At 36.7% G+C, this 19,883-nt stretch overlaps 1 protein-coding gene across 1 annotated transcript; it reads right to left on the reverse strand.

Moving 5' to 3' along the window:
- Window positions 1–10,133: 10,133 nt before the first annotated feature.
- LOC149821114 (uncharacterized) lies at window positions 10,134–11,750 on the reverse strand. Its single transcript, XM_089983636.1, has 2 exons — window positions 11,520–11,750; window positions 10,134–10,368 (listed from the first exon to the last, which is right to left on the reverse strand). The coding sequence occupies exons 1-2, from the start codon at window positions 11,739–11,741 to the stop codon at window positions 10,282–10,284; spliced, it is 309 nt and encodes a 102-aa protein (XP_089839762.1). The 5' UTR covers window positions 11,742–11,750; the 3' UTR covers window positions 10,134–10,281.
- Window positions 11,751–19,883: the final 8,133 nt, after the last annotated feature.

Here is a 19,883-nt window from a genome sequence, read left to right on the forward strand (position 1 = left end):
ATTACTTAAAAGTGAAACTCAACAAAACATTGAGTCCCACAAGCACAAACACAACAGCAAAACATGAAAACACCATTTACACAAAAAAACAGAAAAACCCGAACACAAAACAGAAAACTCATCAAGGACCGCAGACATCTAGATGAAGATCGGTTGGTGGCAGAGGCAGATCTTTGCAATATATGTGTAAGATAGCATACACATCAACCAAGACCCTATGAGTCAAACGGTTAAGGTTGAACGGGACATCCCGAAAAGTAGCATCATTTCTGGTCATCCATATGAACCACCACACTGTAAATAAACTCTCCAAATAGTCCTCCACTTCTTTCTGCGTCTAATTATAGCAAAGCCAAGGATAAGATCTAATGCAAAGCAGCCCTCCCGCACAACAACTGATGGAGCCCTCCAAGTTTTACAAAACAATTCTCGAAACACTTCACATGACCAAAAAAAATGTGTGGTTTCTTCAGCCTGTCGACAAAGCACACACCAACTGAGAAACTAAAACCCCATCCTCTTGATATTGTTATGGGTTTGTATCCGATCATGAAGAATCAACCAAGCCAATACCTTGGTCCTCGGAGATGGTCCTTTTGCGCATAAAGCATTTTTGGGGATCCAACCCAAACCTGGAGGTAAAAGAGAATGGCAGACCTTGTGGACTTGGAAAACTCCTGCATTTGAGACTGCCCATTGAAGCCAAGATTTGTCTACCCCCATATTCAAATCTCTGTCAAGAAACAAAAGCAATGCCCTAAACCACATTTTTCTCAAATGTGATGTGTATGGTCTACGAGCCCCCCGATGAACAACAAACAAATCGATTAGACCATATTTTAACCAGAGGAAGTTTGCACATGCATCCTGTGAAGTATGAGCCAACCAACACTGAGCCAATGCCACACTCCTTTTACACAAAGCAAAAATTCCTAAGCCAGCCATAGTCCTTGGCATAATGATGGAGTCTCATCCCACCAAGTGCCTCTTATAAGGTCTATTTACAACATGCCACAAAAACCTTGACAGGACGCGCTTAAGTTGTTGCTCAACGTTGACTAGCATGACACAAACTGACATGAAGAATTCTGGAATCGCTGACAAAACATGCCTGATCAAAGTAACTCTGCCTGCAAGAGACAAATATCTGGCACGCCAAGACTGGAGCTTAAGACACACCTTGTCAACAACCGGTGCCCATGATGTTTTAGAGGTTGGCTTGACTTGTAGGGGGAGTTGATCATGCATAATATTTGCATTTTAATAATCATTATATAAGCATGATCCATGTTAAAATTACTATAAAAAACCTATTTTTATCGTTAGTTTTGAGAAACCGCATTAAATTGAATTTTATCAGAAAATCGGGTTTTTCAAAGCTTTCCTTGCAGTTTTTATTAGATTTAGATTTTTTTAATTGTAGTTCAATTAGTTTAGGCTTGTATTAGCTAAATTTTAATTAATTTAGTAAGTTTTTATTTTTACAAAAACATGTTTTTCATAAGAGACCTTGTTTTGGAAATTAGCAAAAATCTTCGGACTCTTTTTGAAAAACTTGTTTTAACCTAATTAGATCATTATAAACTCATCTTTTCCAGCCATGGAGGCTGTTTTCCAGCAGCTTTCTTGCTTCCCCTCCTTCTTGCCCCCCCTCTTCTCTCTCTCCCTTGCTTCTCATCTCTCTTTTGCCGATTTCTTTCTCTCTTACTCTCCTCTTCTTCTTATTCTCTCTCTTTTTCTTCAAGCTTCGAACCCTTTCATCATCGGCAACTTCTTCTTCGTCGGAGCAGCGTGGATGCAGCTGGCTCAACCATCTTCTCTTCTCAATCCCTCCGTCAGAGACGATCTGTGACAGGTCGCTTCTTTCTCCCCCATCTCCGTAGTTTAGGATCATAGCATTGCATGCATATTTTATGCATTATCATAGCATAGATCACATCTGAATTTTATTCATCTCGTTTATCATATAAAAATATAGTTTAGATGCATGGAAGTAATATGTTTCATTCTATTTTCATGTTTTACTCGGTTTCTATTTGATCGTTCTAGCTATTAGCGTAAACATTAAGTCTTTTTAGTTGTTGTAATTTCTTTCATTGATTAGTTTTCTTTTTGTTGTTGTGAAGATCACACAGAGCCATTTGATCGAGCACGATCAGGCCTATTGGATGTTTTATATAGACAAAATTTTTTTATGACAGGTCATGATTTGCTCACCATCATGAACTGCAACGCTCAGGTTTCAGCCATCACAACGTGAAAACGCTGTGCTCAAAATTGTTAGCCCACAACGTCAATCATGTTGTACAACATAATAGGCCTGCGTTGATCGACTTCATCTTATGTTAATTTTTGTCAATATGTTAGATATTTATTACATGTTATGTTAGTTAGATTAAAATTATTTGATATAGTGTATAGTTATCTAGTAGTAGTGCTATATGTTGCCTTAGTTCATTAGTTGGTTCATCATTTGTTTACTCTTCATAACGTTATTTGATTTTGTTATTCTATTTTATTTCCTAATTTATTTATTCCCTTAGTTGATAGTGCTGTGTTAGAATTGGTTTACATTAGATAGGTTAGTGTGCTGCATTTAAATTATTTTCCCTTGCATAGACATTAAGTGCATTGCTTTAACTGTTTTATTTACATTAGACGTCTAGTATTTCATTTGTGCTGATAGTTTTAGTTATGAATTGTATTAGATCATATGTTTTAGCCATTTCACTTCATTAGCAACATTTGAGTTTATTACCTATATAAATTAACATTTTTAGTTCATTTGCTTGTTTTGAAATAGTTTGATTACATGTAGTCGGCTGGATTAATTTCTGATATTGCGTAGGTTAGTTATTCATTATTAGGTAGTGGATGTAGCTTAGGATAGTGTTCTTATTACTTAAGTTAATTAGATTAAGTTGAATTCATATTATTTGTTTTGGAGTTACAAGCTTTCTTTATCATGCACAGTTAGTTAGAGAATTAAATAGCCGATTTTTACATTTTGTTCTTTGATTATTGCATAGTAGGTGAAATTTTTATTTCTAGTTTTATTTATTAAGTTATATGCATAAAACATACAACTGAATTTCTTGAATTAGTTATCCATTAGTGTGTTGCAATTTAGTTTTTTTTTATTGTTAGTTAAGTAGTTTGTTATGCTATTTCGTCACTTAGTGTAGGTTGTTACAAGTTGATTTCTTGAAATAGTTTAGTTCATGTTTTGTTTTGTTTAGTTAATTCAAATCTTGTTTTAGCTGAATTCTTTTTATCATTAGTTCTTAAATTCTTGTTAGTTTTCTTCGTAATGCTTTGTTTTGTGTTTTTTTGTTTTGCAGGGAAGCGTTGGAATGTGCGGTAGAGCCCTTTTTGTGCCCTCGAGGTACCCTCTGAGGTCCCCTCAAGCCCTCAGAAGTACCCTCAGAAAAGCAAAAGTTCAAGAAAATATGCATTACCTCAAGAGGGAACATAAAGACTTGAAGCACTGAAGCCTTTTCTTTTCGTTTTAGCTTAGCATTTTTAGTTCTTTTATTTTTTTGGGTCTATAATAAAACCATTTATTTATTTTGTTTAAGCCCTCTGCGTAGGGCCGTACTGCCTTAGTTAGTTAATTATTTAATTAATTCTTTTTATTTTGGCAATAAAGAGTTGTTTAGATTGTGTGTTTGAATACGAAGTATTTCCCGTTCCCTGAGATCGACCGAGACTCCACCACTTGTGCGAGCCAGTTTTTATATTTTTAGTGTTTGGCTTTCACTGGATTTTCATTAAAAATATTGTTTTAAAAAAGGTTTTCATAAAAGTCACACCAAATTTTTGGTGTTGTTGTCGAGGAACTGCGAAATACTAGTATTCACTTTATTGTCTTTGTTTGTTCTCGTATTTCTAGGTTGCTAGTTGCTTTTTATATTTAGGATAGAACCACGTGTTTGCACAACGTAGAGAATATCTTACTTTTCCTGCACATCCCACCTATAGGATTCCATTAGAGGTGACTGTGCACGATTGGTACCGTGCTCATAGTTTGCTTTTTGCAAATCCCTGCTTAGTGCAAGTGTGTGGTGTTTGTTACTCACTTTTTAGTTGTTTTATTGTTTACTCGCTTTGTGGTTTGCGTGGTTTGGCCGCTTAGTGTGTTAGGTAAAAAACCCAAAGTTAGGACGTGTGCTACACCAGTCTACTCCAAGGTGTACGCAATGGCTGACGATCATCATTTGATCTGGCCTTTGAGGGAGTACTTCATGCCAAATACGTATACTCCTGTCTCCTGCATCACGAGACCTGATATAGGAGCAAGCCATTTTGAGATTAAGGCCAGTGTTATTCAAATGCTACCTTCGTTTTATGGCCTTAGTAATGAAGACCCATATCGTCATCTCGACGAATTCCTTGAGATTTGCTCGACAATGCGAATCAATAACTTTGGAGACGACGCTATGAGGTTAACCCTGTTTCCCTTCTCTCTCAAGAATAAAGCCAAGCATTGGCTGAAGGCGTTAGATACAGTTCGAATTACTATGTGGGAACATATGCAAAGAGAATTTTGGAAAAAATATTTTCCAATCGGTAAAACGAACCAGTATCGAAAGGCCTTCACCAGCTTTTCGCAAATAGAGGGGGAATTATTTCATGAAACTTAGGAGAGGATGAGAGATCTTCTCCGCAAGTGTCCCCACCACTAGGTGCTCCGTTGGCAACTGGTGCAGTATTTTTATGACGGTCTCACTAAGAAGAACCGTCAAATGGTTGATTCGTCGTGTGGGGGCACTTTTATGCTCAAGAGTGAGGACGAGGCTTGGTCTTTATTTGAGACCTTGAGTGAGAACACGATGCATCATACATTGTCTTCACTGCTCGATAGGACTACATCTCTGTCTAGTGGTACTAGGAAAGTAGGGATTTCCGAAGTAGGGTCCGAGTTAGATTTGCGTACCAAAGTTGACCAGTTGACTAGGAAATTAGATCAATTCTTAGCCAATTCTTTGCGAAGTCCAGTAGGAAGAGTGTGTGAGCTATGCGCTAGCCCTGCACACTATGTTTCAGAGTGTTCGGCAGCACTATTATATCTTGAATTCGTTCGGGAGCAGGTGAAGGCTGCCCAAGGTTTCGCTAGGCCCATGCATGATTCATTTGCACCTTCATATAACCCAGGATGGCGAAACCACCCCATCAGTCCACCCCATCATCCCTCCCAGACACAACATACACATAGTAACTTTTCACAAGGTTACTCGTGTCCCATAGTTTCACAGATCCACCCCCAATATAGTCTGCATTATCGCCCGGAGCCCACATCGTGCATATCATTTTAGGAGAAGATGTTAGAGGCCTTTTCTGATATTAAGGTTACTCTTTGTTCCCATACGCAGTCAATAGCGAAGCTAAAGACTCAAATGGGACAGTTGGCTCAGGCCTTCAGTAGGCAAAGCGAGGGGAGCCTACCTAGTCAGTCTGTTGTCATATCCAAGGGAGAGAATCCCATGTCATTTGACCTACACCCCAAAGATTCACATCATGAGCAGGTCAAATTTGTTACATCCCTTCAGATCGGAAAGGCGTTTCACCCCAGTCAGGAATCGACTCATACACCCTATATCACACTCACTGACATATCGATCTCCTTCATTAGGCCTCAAGAGAAGGGGCAATGCCCGCAGCATGCATTATCATCATATATCCCCCGAGCCCCAGTCTCTCAGGCATTAGGACTATCGATTGCTTACAACAAGCAAGAGATGCGAATGCAAAAGATGCTTGACCTAGTCAAGCAGGATCATAACCACCCCTTGTTTGATGCTATATTTTTTGATAGTCGATCGGTCCTAGACTCTTCTTTTGAGAGTAGTCTCCCAGAAGAGACTAACCTCTGTTCTTCCTGTAGCGAGAGTCATGATATTATTTTTAGGGGTCGAGTGGGCAGGAATACAGTACGCAGTGTCACAGATGACACTCTTTTTTATAGAGAGCCTGATTGAGCGAGACTTCATGTCCATTGATCTTATGGACAATGAAGGATTCTTCCAGAGATCCGTCTGGCTGAGGACGTAAAACTTAGCGCTTTATGGGAGGCAACCCATATTTGTGATGTACCATTGGTAGCTTTAATATTTTTCTATTTTTTTAGGTAGTTTTTCTTCATGAGCATCAAGCCTAAATCATGTATGCATTATATTCTTTTGCATATTTCTATGAATTGTGAACTGTGAGACAAGTGGCACCTATTCAGAGCTATTTGCATGTCGTATCAGGTAAGGTTCCATAGTATGGATCAGGTGACCTCTACCCTTTTCTCCCATTCATTTCGTTCTCATATGCATTCACTTAGTTTCATTCAAGCATGGGGGAGTGCCACTGAGGACAGTGTCATTCAAGCATGGGGGAGGGTGTAGTTTGCACAGCTAAACTTTTTATGTCTTTGTACTTGCATTTTTTTTATGTCAACTCATAAAAAATGGGCTTTTAAGGAATGAGTTTGATCTTATATGAATGCTTTACATAATCTAATATTTTTAGAGATTTTTTTTAGGCCCCACGAAAAAAAAATTCTGACACGGATCTAGAAAACCATGGTTGTTTATGTGAATTTCAAAGAAATGATTATAGATGCATGTTAGAGTCTATTTTGAATCACAAGTATGAATATGCACTGTTTTATTTTTGAAAACTAAGCAAATGAACAATATTGCATTTATGAGCTCAAAAAGTAAAAAAAAGCATACATTTAGTTGTTGATATCTTCGTACTCCCTAATAGCTGGGCTTAGACACAAGTTGAAGTGTTTAAGTTTCATGTCGAAAAGGTTAACGAAGGAAGTCAATTCTTTGTCTACGTCGATATATGTGGCCTATTTTGTTCGAGCGAGTAGAGCTTGAGGGGTGTTTACACTTGATGCCCTAAAGTCATCTGGTTTGGGAGCCATCAGCCCGAAAGCCTGTTACATGGACTTTATAGAGAGCCTAATAGATATTGACATTGCACATGATAGAGAAGTAGACTATACGTAAACTATAAAAAATTGAAGGTCTAGTGACTCAAGCAATTAAGTCTGAGGGATACTTTGTATCTGGTGCCCTAAGGTCGTTTGATCTAGGAGTCACTGACCCAAAGCTCGTTACATGGGTCACGAAAATTGAAAATTTGATATAGTGCTCAATAAAAGAAAAGAAAAAAAATGTGTGAAAATTTGAAAATCAAGAAAAAGAAAAAAGAGAAAAAGAGAAAAGTTTACTGCTTAGAAGCAAATATTGAGAAAACTTGTGCAGAACACATATGAGTGAGGATAAGTAAATAATAACATGTATGTATGTAAATTTCTTAGACTGAAACATAAATGATTATGCTATTTAGAATAGTGAAAGAAAATATTTTATTTTGTGGTGGCAGGTAAAATACTCTAATCATGTTTTGATAATATAATGGCATGAAATATTTGTGAAAATAAACTCCTTAACTGCCTAATGCTTTGTATTTTAAAATTTTTATGCATACATGACATAGATGTTTGTGGGTAGCATCACTGCAAACCCTCACGAGACCTTACTCGTCCACTGGGGTAACCCAGGGGTTGAAAGGGCTTGTTGCATATGCTAAATGCAACTGTGATTCCTACGAAAGTGAGTAAGGTTTTTATTGTGTCTAGTTTAGTATTTTTGTTTTTGCTTCAGTTTGCTCGAGGACTAACAAACGATAAGCATGGGGGTATTTCATCATGCATAATATTTACATTTTAATAATCATTATTTATGCATGATCCATGTTAAAATTACTATAAAAAAACTCATTTTTATCGTTAGTTTTGAGAAACTGCATTAAATTGAATTTTATCAAAAAATCGGGTTTTTCAAAGCTTTCCCTGCAGTTTTAGTGTTTTTTATTAGATTTAGATTTTTTTAATTGTAGTTCAATTAGTTTAGGCTTGTATTAGCTAAATTTTAATTAGTTTAGTAAGTTTTGCTTTTTAGAAAAGCATGTTTTTCATAAGAAACCTTGTTTTGGAAATTAACAAAAATCTTCAGACTATTTTTGAAAAACCTGTTTTAACCTAATTAGATCATTATAAACTCATCTTTTCCAGCCATGGAGGCTGTTTTTCCAGCAGCCTTCTTGCTTCTCCTCCTTCTTGCGCCCCCCCCCCCTCCCCTCTTCTCTCTCTCCCTTGCTTCTTCTCTCTCTTTTGCCGATTTCTTTCTCTCTTACTCTCCTCTTCTTCTTATTCTCTCTCTTTTTCTTCAAGCTTCGAACCCTTTCATCATCGGCAACTTCTTCTTCGTCGGAGCAGCGTGGATGCAGCTGGCTCAACCATCTTTTCTTCTCAATCCCTCCGTCAGAGACGATCTGTGACAGGTCGCTTCTTTCTCCCCCATCTCCATAGTTTAGGATCATAGCATTGCATGCATATTTTCTGCATTATCATAGCATAGATCACATCTGAATTTTATTCATCTCGTTTATCATATAAAATATAGTTTAGATGCATGAAAGTAATGTGTTTCATTCTATTTTCATGTTTTACTTGGTTTCTATTTGATCGTTCTAGCTATTAGCGTAAACATTATGTCTTTTTAGTTGCTGTAATTTCTTTCATTGATTAGTTTTCTTTTTGTTGTTGTGAAGATCACGCAGAGCCATTTGATCAAGCACAATCAGGCCTATTGGACATTTCATATAGACGAATTTTTTTTATGACAGGTCATGATCATGAACTGCAACGCTCAGGTTTCAGCCATCACAACGTGAAAACGCTGTGCTCAAAATTGTTAGCCCACAACGTCAATCATGTTGTACAACGTGATTAACGATGTGCAGGTGTAATCGTTGTGCTAGTTTCAGCCATCATAATAGGCCTGCGTTGATCGACTTCATCTTATGTTAATTTTTGTCAATATGTTAGATATTTATTACATGTTATGTTAGTTAGATTAAAATTATTTGATATAGTGTATAGTTATCTAGTAGTAGTGCTATATGTTGCCTTAGTTCATTAGTTGGTTCATCATTTGTTTACTCTTCATAACGTTATTTGATTTTGTTATTCTATTTTATTTCCTAATTTATTTATTCCCTTAGTTGATAGTGCTGTGTTAGAATTGGTTTACATTAGATAGGTTAGTGTGCTGCATTTAAATTATTTTCCCTTGCATAGACATTAAGTGCATTGCTTTAACTGTTTTATTTACATTAGACGTCTAGTATTTCATTTGTGCTGATAGTTTTAGTTATGAATTGTATTAGATCATATGTTTTAGCCATTTCACTTCATTAGCAACATTTGAGTTTATTACCTATATAAATTAACATTTTTAGTTCATTTGCTTGTTTTGAAATAGTTTGATTACATGTAGTCGGCTGGATTAATTTCTGATATTGCGTAGGTTAGTTATTCATTATTAGGTAGTGGTTGTAGCTTAGGATAGTGTTCTTATTACTTTAGTTAATTAGATTAAGTTGAATTCATATTATTTGTTTTGGAGTTATAAGCTTTCTTTATCATGCACAGTTAGTTAGAGAATTAAATAGCCGATTTTTGCATTTTGTTCTTTGATTATTGCATAGTAGGTTAAATTTTTATTTCTAGTTTTATTTATTAAGTTATATGCATAAAACGTACAACTGAATTTCTTGAATTAGTTATCCATTAGTGTGTTGCAATTTAGTTTTTTTTTTATTGTTAGTTAAGTAGTTTGTTATGCTATTTCGTCACTTAGTGTAGGTTGTTACAAGTTGACACTACAACAAAGTAGTAGATTAGCGACGACCACATTCGTCGCGAATCCATCGCGAATCCGTCGCTAACCATGTTAGTGACGGATTAGCGACAACGAGGCGACAGTATGCTTACGTCGCGAATATTTCGACGCTAACTGGCGACGGAATTATTTTGTCGCCAGGTCTATCGCTAATTGCGACGGAATAACGAGCGCTATATTCCGTCGCCAATCCGCCGGTACTAAACGGTGACCACGGCTTGGCGACGGATTTAATTCCGTCGCTATGCCGCCGCTAGATTAATATGAATAGCGACGGATGGTTCCGTCGCAAACACGAAAAAAAATTAAAAAAAAATTATTTGAAAATTAATTACTGAGAACTGTACAATTTCTATTTCCTGTACAATTTATATTTCCTGTAAATAAAAAACAAACCACACAAAAAAATTCATATAACAAGTATCTACAACAATTAATCGTTCCACCTTAAAATTAAGAAGTTTAATTATTTACAATTCAACAATTACAATTAGGAAAAATAAAAAAAATAGAACTTCTTCAACACAGTCCTCTAATCATCGCCAAGATTTTGTGCGTCTTCTTGTTCATTGTCTTTATCTGTCCCTTCAGCTCCACTACCCTGATTATCGCTAGCAGCCTACACAAGAAAAGAACAGTCAGTATTGATAAACAAAATATAATGAAATAAATTACACACTATATGTGATTCTATCATGTGCTCATGTGTGATCTAAGGCAATAAAAAAACTCTATATGTGATTCTATCATGCTCATATGTGTGCTAAGGCAGTCAAAAAATTGAATATGTGATTATAGCATGTTCATACGTGTTCTAAGGCATCTAAAAAAACTCTATATGTGATTCTACCATGCTCAGATGTGCTTTAAGGCAGGCAAAAAACTATATATGTGATTCGATCATGCTCGTATGTGTGCTAAGGCAGTAAAAAAATTGAATATGTGAATATAGCATGCTCATATGTGCTCTAAGGCAGGCAAAGCCAAAAATTTTATATGTGATTCTATCATAAATGATATATAACATATTCATATGTGTTCTAAGGCAGTTAAAAAACTCTATATGTTATTATAGCATGCTCATATGTGTGTTAAGGCAGTCAAAAAACTGAATATGTGATTATAATATGCTCATATGTGTTCTTAGGCAGTCAAAAAACTGAATATGTGATTATAGCATGCTCATATGTGTTCTAATGCAGTCAAAAAAACTTTATATGTGATTCTATCATGCTCATATGTGCTCTAAGGCAGACAAAAAGTTATATATATATATATATATATATATATATATATATATATATATATATATATATATATATATATATATATATATATGTGTGTGTGTGTGATTCTATCATGCTCATATGTGTGCTAAGGCAGTCAAAAAATTGAATATGTGATTATAGCATGTTCATATGTGTTCTAAGGCATCTAAAAAAACTCTATATGTGATTCTACCATGCTCAGATGTGCTTTAAGGCAGGCAAAAAACTATATATGTGATTCGATCATGCTCGTATGTGTGCTAAGGCAGTAAAAAAATTGAATATGTGAATATAGCATGCTCATATGTGCTCTAAGGCAGGCAAAGCAACTTTATATATGATTCTATCATGCTCATATGTGTGCTAAGGCAGTAAAAAAATTGAATATGTGATTATAGCATGTTCATATGTGTTCTAAGGCATCTAGAAAAACTCTATATGTGATTCTACCATGCTCAGATGTGCTTTAAGACAGTCAAAAAAACTATATATGTGATTATACCTGAGAGGGACCTGGAATCGAAGATCCCCTATCCTGAACAGCGACCTTGATCTCATTTCGGAGAAAGGGGGCGACGGTGTATTGGAAGTAGTTATTCAGTGATTCATTAATGATCTCGTGTACATCATCACCGGAAAGAATAGTCGGCTGCTTGGAGCTTATGTCGGCGCAAGAAGTCGGTGAGCCGTAACTGGAAGAACAAATAACTGGTGAAGTGTTCATATTACTCCCAAACCCGAACACGCGACCTTTTTTGGGTTCACCTGCTGCAGTCACCCATGCTGTGGGATCAAATGATGGATGTTGAGTAGCGTCTTCGCCATATCGCTCTACCATCTGTTGCTCATATGCCTCCTACAAAATAATGTTTAAAGTATTCATTAATAATTAATGATAACATTATGATAACTTGCATATATATTGCAATGATTATTAATAGAATTAATACATACCGTTGTCGTTCTCGCCTTCTCTGATACGAAGACTTCCGTGGTCTTCTGTTTATGTGTTTCTACAAACACATCCTTATATGGTACACTGTCTCCTTTTTCTGCTTCCTGCGAAGTTAAATAACAAAAGATTTAGTACACAAGTTTGCAACAATACTTATAAAATTAATATTATATATTGATGAGTTACCATTTTCTTTAGGTGGCTCCCAAATGTCTTAGATCCACCTGTGTGTAGATGGGCTTCGGGTATCTTCGATCGATTTTGTGAAGCCTTCGCAGAGCGATTTTTAAATGCATCTCCCGCCCACTTATCGCACATTTCATCCCAGTAATCTCTCCTGATAGTAATAGGATCATGGCCCTTCCACAGTAATGGATTATCTACTACGCCAGATGCTTTTTTTGCTACAGTCTTCATAGTGTGCAGCATGTCTGCAAAACGATTGACAGCCACCTTCTGCCACACCTTCCTTGCATCATTTTCTTCCACCGTAGTTGCGAAGCGATTCAAAACCTACAAATATTTTCAGAAAGTTAGTAGACATGACTTAAAAAAATTAAATATGAAACACATTAACTATGAGAAACAACTGTATACCGTGAATGAGGACCACAATCTATCTAACACCTCATTTGGGTACTCTTTTCATTGAGCAACCGGTCCTAGTAGATGTTGAAGAAGTGAATTCCTAATCTCTCGTACTACTTCTTGTGGCTCAAACCTCGTGCTGCACATGAATTGGTATACAGTAAATATCAATATAAAATATTTATAAGATATGCAATAATTGAAAACGAAATACTTACGGTCGATTATCGATATACACTATTCGAATGAGTCTTCTTGTGCCAGACTGAGAAGACCCTGCTTCTTGTGTTGGCACCTGACTTGTGTGATGAACTGGTGTAGGTGGGTCGTGTACAGGCGCAACATCATCTGTAAAAAAATACATTAGAAATTCTCAGAATGTGCATTTGAACTAATCAAGCATCTAATTAGTTATATGATATACCTATCACAGGAGCCCGTGAAGATAAAGGTTGAGCCTGGCTACTACTGGATGAGCGACCACTATAACCTCCACGAACCATATTCTAACAAATAACATATGTCATACAATATATTCAAATAATTCACATCAAGTATTACAATGCATTCAAGTCATTCACATCAAGCATTGCAATGCATTCAAATAATTCAAATCATTGACATCAAGTATTGCACTAATTCAAATCATTCGTTAATTGCATAAATTATAATACATTCAGATAATTGAAATCATTCACATCAAGTATTACAATGCATTCAAGTCATTCACATCAAGCATTGCAATGCATTCAAATAATTCAAATCATTGACATCAAGTATTGCACGAATTCAAATCATTCGTTAATTGCATAAATTATAATACATTCAGATAATTGAAATCATTCACATCAAGTATTACAATGCATTTGAATCATTCGTATCAAGTATTACAATACATTCAAATAAAATTTTTAATCATTCACACCAAGTATTGCAATACAACTCACATCAAGTATTACAATGCATTTAAATAGAGGTTTGTAGTATAAGATTTTGCTCACTAGCTTGAGAATTCTTCCTCGTCACTAGTTTGACTTTCTTCTTCTTCTTCTTCTTCTTCTTCATTGTTTGCCCATCCACTTGGTACATCATTTGGATCACATTCCTCTATGAATGTTTCATCAGCCAATGGAGATATGACATGCATATCATGCGCAACATCGTGGCCATAAGAGAAGTCACAGACATCATCTGATTGATAGTAATCACTGTCTTCAGCTAACTCATCTTCCTATAACTGATCATACTCGGGGTATAGTTTGAATTTCACCTTGCAAACTGCCCACCATTCATTTCTATCTGACTTTTTTATACTCGGATATGAAGTATAATAAACTTGTTGAGCTTGCGAGGCTAATATGAATGGTTCATATGTTCCAAACCTAGATTTATGATTCACCTCCACAATGCCTGAAGCTTTGTCGAGTCTTGTTGCAGTTGGATCAAACCAATGACACTTGAATATCGTAACCCTGTTATTCATGCCTAAGTAAGTCAACTCCATTATTTCCTCTATAACATCGTAGTAATCATGTTCATTTTCACCGTAGCTGCTACCCTTGACACACACGCCACTATTTATCATTGATTTGTTTATACCGTAGTCTTTTGTATGGAATCGATAACCATTTACGATATACCCGTTGTAGCATTGCACAACTTTGGTCAGACCATTTTCTAAATCACATATTCCTTGATCTTTAACATCACCATTGCGAACCTACGCACAAACATAAACAATGATTGTGATCACGATCAATTAAGTAACTTAGTGTTGTTTATAAGTACAAAATTTATGTTAGCTTCTTTACCAACTGTTTCAACCACTCCACAAACTTAGTTTCACGTTCTTTTTGTACTTCTGCATCAGTGAGATGTGAAACTTCGTTTCGCAACTCCAGATCAAATCGTTTGCAAACCATAAATACTTATATTACCGAGTCATGTATCCACATATAAAACATAAAAGGATTTATAATTGAGTTGCATATACATATACTTACTCGATGTATGGGTCGATCGCTGAGCAATTAAAAAGAATATAGATGTGTGCTGCATCTTGCTCTCGATCTGTCAATAGCCTTGATCGGCAACTACCAAATGCATGCCTAAGTGGTTGAAATATCGACAGCTTGTCGGCTACAGTTACTTGTTCTCCATCATCGTTACGGGGCGGGCATGTGTAACGTGTTGGAATATGAGGTTCGAAGTACATAGATGAGAAATTTGAAATCTCTTCTAAAGTGTACGCCTCACAAATAGAGCCTTCTACTCTTGCTTTATTACGAACCTTTTTTTTAGGTCGAACATGCATCTGACAAGAATATATATTTCAAATTTTAAATATCTATCATTAAAGAGACAAATATAAAAAAACATATACCTTTAAAATGGGTACATCCATCGATATTGCACAGGGCCACCAACCCTTAGTTCATATGGCAGATGTATGATCAAATGTTTCATAACATCGAAAAATGCTGGCGGAAATATCTTTTCTAACAGACAAACAGTGGTGATGACAGAGTCCTCGAGATTCTTTACATCTGATACAACGACCTCCGATGCGCACAATGTTCTGAAAAATCCGCTCAACTCAGACAATACCCCCCATATAGGTTTGTCTAACATATCATGGAATGCTAGGGGTATCAATCGTTGCATAAAGATATGACAATCATGGCTCTTCAACCCATATAACTGTCCATCGTCAATCTTCACAGCCCGAGCAATGTTAGAGACATATCCATCTAGAAATCTCAGTTGTCTCAACCATTGACATACATGTTTTATTTGATCAGGTCCGAGCACGTACTTCGCCTTTGGTTTCAGTACTTTGTCATTATACTCTTTGAGTTCCAATTCTGGTCTTTTACATATTAATTTTAAATCCATACGGGCCTTCGGATTATCCTTCGTTTTTCCTTTAATATTCATTACTGTATTGAACACATTATCAAACACATTTTTCTCTACATGCATCACATCCAAATTATGTCGTATCAATAGGGTCGGCCAATACGGTAGTTCCCAAAAAATAGATTTTTTCGTCCAATTGTGATCCTTCCCAAATCCACGGAAGGGTGTAGGACTGCGGGCATCTGTTAATACATCTGGAAAGTATCGCAATCTTCTTAGAATCTCTATGCCGAACAATCTTGAGGATGGACCTTCTGTTTCAGTTGTGCCTGTTGTAAATGCATTCTTTTGACGTCGGAACGGATGATCGCTGGGTAGAAATCGACGATGGCAATCAAATCAGCAAGGCTTCTTTCCATGCCTCAATCTAAAAGCTTTGGAATCCTCCATGCAGTACGGACAAGCCAACCTCCCATGTGTGCTCCAACCAGATAACATACCATATGCAGGGAAGTCACTGATTGTCCATAGAACAACGGCCTTCATGTTGAAATTTTGTTTTTTGTGGGCATCATACGTGGTAACACCGTCATCCCACAGTACTTTTAATTCATCAATCAATGGCCTTAGATATACATCAAGATTTTGGCCAGGTGAGGTCGGACCAGGGATCAACAGAGACAAGAAAAGATTTGGACGTTTCATACACAAGCTTGGTGGAAGGTTGTATGGAGTTACAAATACTGGCAAACATCAGTATGGAGTTGATCTACCCCCAAATGGATTAAATCTATCTGTACATAGACCGAGTCTAACATTTCGCACTTCCATTGCGAAGTTCTGATGAGTACGATCAAAGTGCTTCCAAGCTTCAGCGTCAACAGGATGCGTGATCTTGTTTTCATCGTGTCGAACTTTATTTGCATGTCATCTCATGTGTTTAGCTGTCCTTGAAGACATATACAATCGTTGCAATCTAAAAGTGATAGGAAAGTAGCGGAGCGACTTGTATGAAACTTCCTTTGATCTCGTGCTACCATTGCCTCTTGTCTTTGGCTTGAACCGAGGATGCCCACATGACGGGCATGATATGTCGTTTTCCTGCTCCTTGAAATACAACATGCAGTGATTTGGACAAGCATCAATCTTTTTGTAACCCATACCTAGAGCGTTGACCATAACTTTCGCACGATAGAAATTTTGTGGCAATTTCTCATCTTTAGGCAACATACTCTTCACAATCATGCACAAACGGTCAAAACATGATTGACTCAAATTATACTCGGACTTGAAATTCATTAGTTGAAGAACTGCAGACAAGATAGTGTGACTCTCACAACCGTTCCAAAGTGGCTCATCAGCATCTCTAAGTAAATCATAAAATCTACTAGCTGCATCGTTTGGTGATTCTTCATCTACGGCAGTTCTTACATCACTAGAACTCATAGCAGAACCCAGTTCTGTTCCTGCAGCATCAAATATCAAATTCGTATATGGATTATCGTGCACCACATTCACCCGTGCATCAAAATCGTTTCTAAATTCTTCTCCATGAAACGTCCAGTTCTGATAATCACTCATAAAACCCTTCCTGTATAGGTGATGTCTAACGCCATGAGGTTCTACAAATCGATTATTCTTACAAATCTTGCAGGGACACCTAATCCGACCTGTGGGATCTACCGTACTGACACTTGCCGTTGCAAATTCAATAAAACTATCGACACCATCCATATATTCATGCGATAACTCATTGTCCACTAACCTACGGTACATCCATTCACGGTTTGCAGTCATTCTGTTGTATGATGTTACGAATAGTATCCTAACCAATTAAAAGAGAACCATCAGAATGCTATGATGAACAAAATATCAAATATCAAATTTATATGATGTCATACAATCACAAGAATTATGATGCATGCATTGATAACTTAATATTTTCATATGCAAACTATTCATGACACGATACATTCATTTGAAGCATGCTTTCAGTATACAATTTCACATGGAAGACATAATCAAATTGAAAGTAACTACATGTAAGCATGGATACAATCACATCAAACATTGCAATACATCGAAATAATTCATATCAAACAAATGTCAAACATGTACCTGCAGCAAACACACTTCAATATCCCACTAACTACTACCATGCATAGCATGGACTCCGTACTCCAAAAATAAGAACACTTCTATTCTCATACATTAAAATCATGCTTAGCATGATCTCCGAACTCCAACAAAGCAGTCCTAGATATCAACAACTAAGTGAGTGTGTGAACAATAAAGTGTTACATTCAATAAATTAAATAACATGTGATGCGCTTGCATCACTTACTCACCACGGGTATTTACCCGATTTGCATTGTTTTTGTCACTTACTTACCACGAGTGGCGGGGCACAAGCGAGTTCCGTTGAGAAATCTGCAAAAAACACAGTGTTAAAATGAATATTGAAGCTAATTAGGGAAATACAAACACTTATGCAATGCAAAAAACAACTAAACTGTTGATGATATATCTAATGATGAAATGCGATGAAATAAAGTAAAACAGAAGCATTGAACATCATGGAAAAAATGAATTAAGAAGAAGCAATTCACATGTGGAGGATTAAAAGATAGATAAATACTAAAACCATGATTATTCTATTTGTCATTTGCCTAAACATAGATAAATACTAGGATTAAAAGATTCTTTATAAACTAGTAATTCTAAAAAATATTCACAAAATATTCACAAAATAATCAAACAAATGTTTTGTTTTTCTAATCTAGTTTACGCATGCAACAAGAGTTTCTAAACTTGTTATTATTTTTGAAAAATAAAACTCATGCAATTCGTAGCAAAATGGCACTCCAGGGGGTAATAGGCAAATCAGAGACCCTTCTGCAATTTCTAGAAAGCAAAAAATGATTCTATGAAATAAATATCAAAATAGAAGTTAGGAACTCTGTTTATACAATTTTGCCCAAATCAGAACCAAAATCTGAATAAATACGTGGATTTAGTTGTATCCCAATCCAACCATGGAAAACCGTTATCTAAATTTCAATCTGATGATACAATCATCATCGGAAATTCGAAGCGGACACCTGCTTATATGCTACAGGCGGGTCATAACTTATAACAGAACATTTAAAACAAAAAAAATAGCCTAGTCAACCAACAACAGACATCATACATCTTCACATTCACATGCTCAAATCAAACAAAAAAAAACTCCAACTGAAGTAACTGAACCAAAAGAATCTGTTGCAATGAGATGCATAAAAATCCCAAACATATTCTTTTAGCAACACTATTTCAAGAAATCAGAAAAAAAAACATATATAGCCATCTACATGACACTGAGATCCCATCTAGCAACTGAAAATGTGATGGACAAACTGTGCAAAAAATTCTAAACTCTAACTTTATCATTCATGAATCATTAACAAGCAGCAACTAACAAGTAACAACAAATTAATCAAATTAGTTTAGAAACAAAATTCCTATATATTTGGAAAGCCCCATCAAGCCATCACCGATTCACCGTTCACCCATGTCCAAAATCGAAACACTAAAAATCAAAACCCCAAACAAAAGTATGTATTTAAAAATCATTCGAAACCTACATCAACCAAACCCCGAATTTCTCCCAATTTTCGTAATCATATGAACTTCAAAAATAATGACCTGGAGGCTGCAGATGAGGAATCAGAGGAAGAAGAAGAAGATGCAAGTGATTACCTGCGCGTCGCCAGGCGGTGGCGGGAGGCTGACGGGGAGCGGCAGCTGGCGAGCGGTGGACGGGGAACGGCGGTTGGCGAGCGGCGGCGGCCGGGCGGTGGCAAGAGCCGACGGGCGGCGGGAGGGAGAGGGCGGCGGGCGGGAGCAAGACAGTGAAACAGGAAAAAGAGAAAGAGGGATGGGATTAGGGATTTACGCGACATTTAGCGACGGCTTAGCGACGGAAAAATTTCGTCGCTAAGCCATCGCTAAATCAAAATACCAAAAAAGCGACAGAATATATTTTGTCGCTACGCCGTCGCTAATTAGCGACGGATTAGCGACGATAGAGTTCCCTCTCTAAATCCATCGCTAAAATGGTGTTCTTGTAATAAAAATTAGCGACAAAAAATTGTAGTCGCTAATCCGTCGCTAAGTAGTGACAGATTAGCGATAAAAGTTGTTTCATCGCTAATCCGTCGCGAATTAGCGACAAATTCTATCTCTAGCTAATCTGTCGCTAATTAGCGACGGAAAAAATCTGTCGCAAATTTCTGTCGCTAATTAACAATTTTCTTGAGAAGCATGACTGAATACTTATTTTCATTGAGCCTCAGCCGGGACAAAGCTGCAAAAAACATGAGAATAAGCCTTACGCAAAGCATTTGCTGTAGTGAAGCCCTTCCAAAGACTAGCATATCATCTGCATATTGTATAATATGCCCAGAAAAACCTTGGATATCCAAC

This window comes from Nuphar pumila, chromosome 12 (genome assembly GCF_984573655.1).
Source record: "Nuphar pumila chromosome 12, dmNupPumi1.hap1.1, whole genome shotgun sequence".
In the NCBI taxonomy this organism is placed as follows: Eukaryota; Viridiplantae; Streptophyta; class Magnoliopsida; order Nymphaeales; family Nymphaeaceae; genus Nuphar; species Nuphar pumila.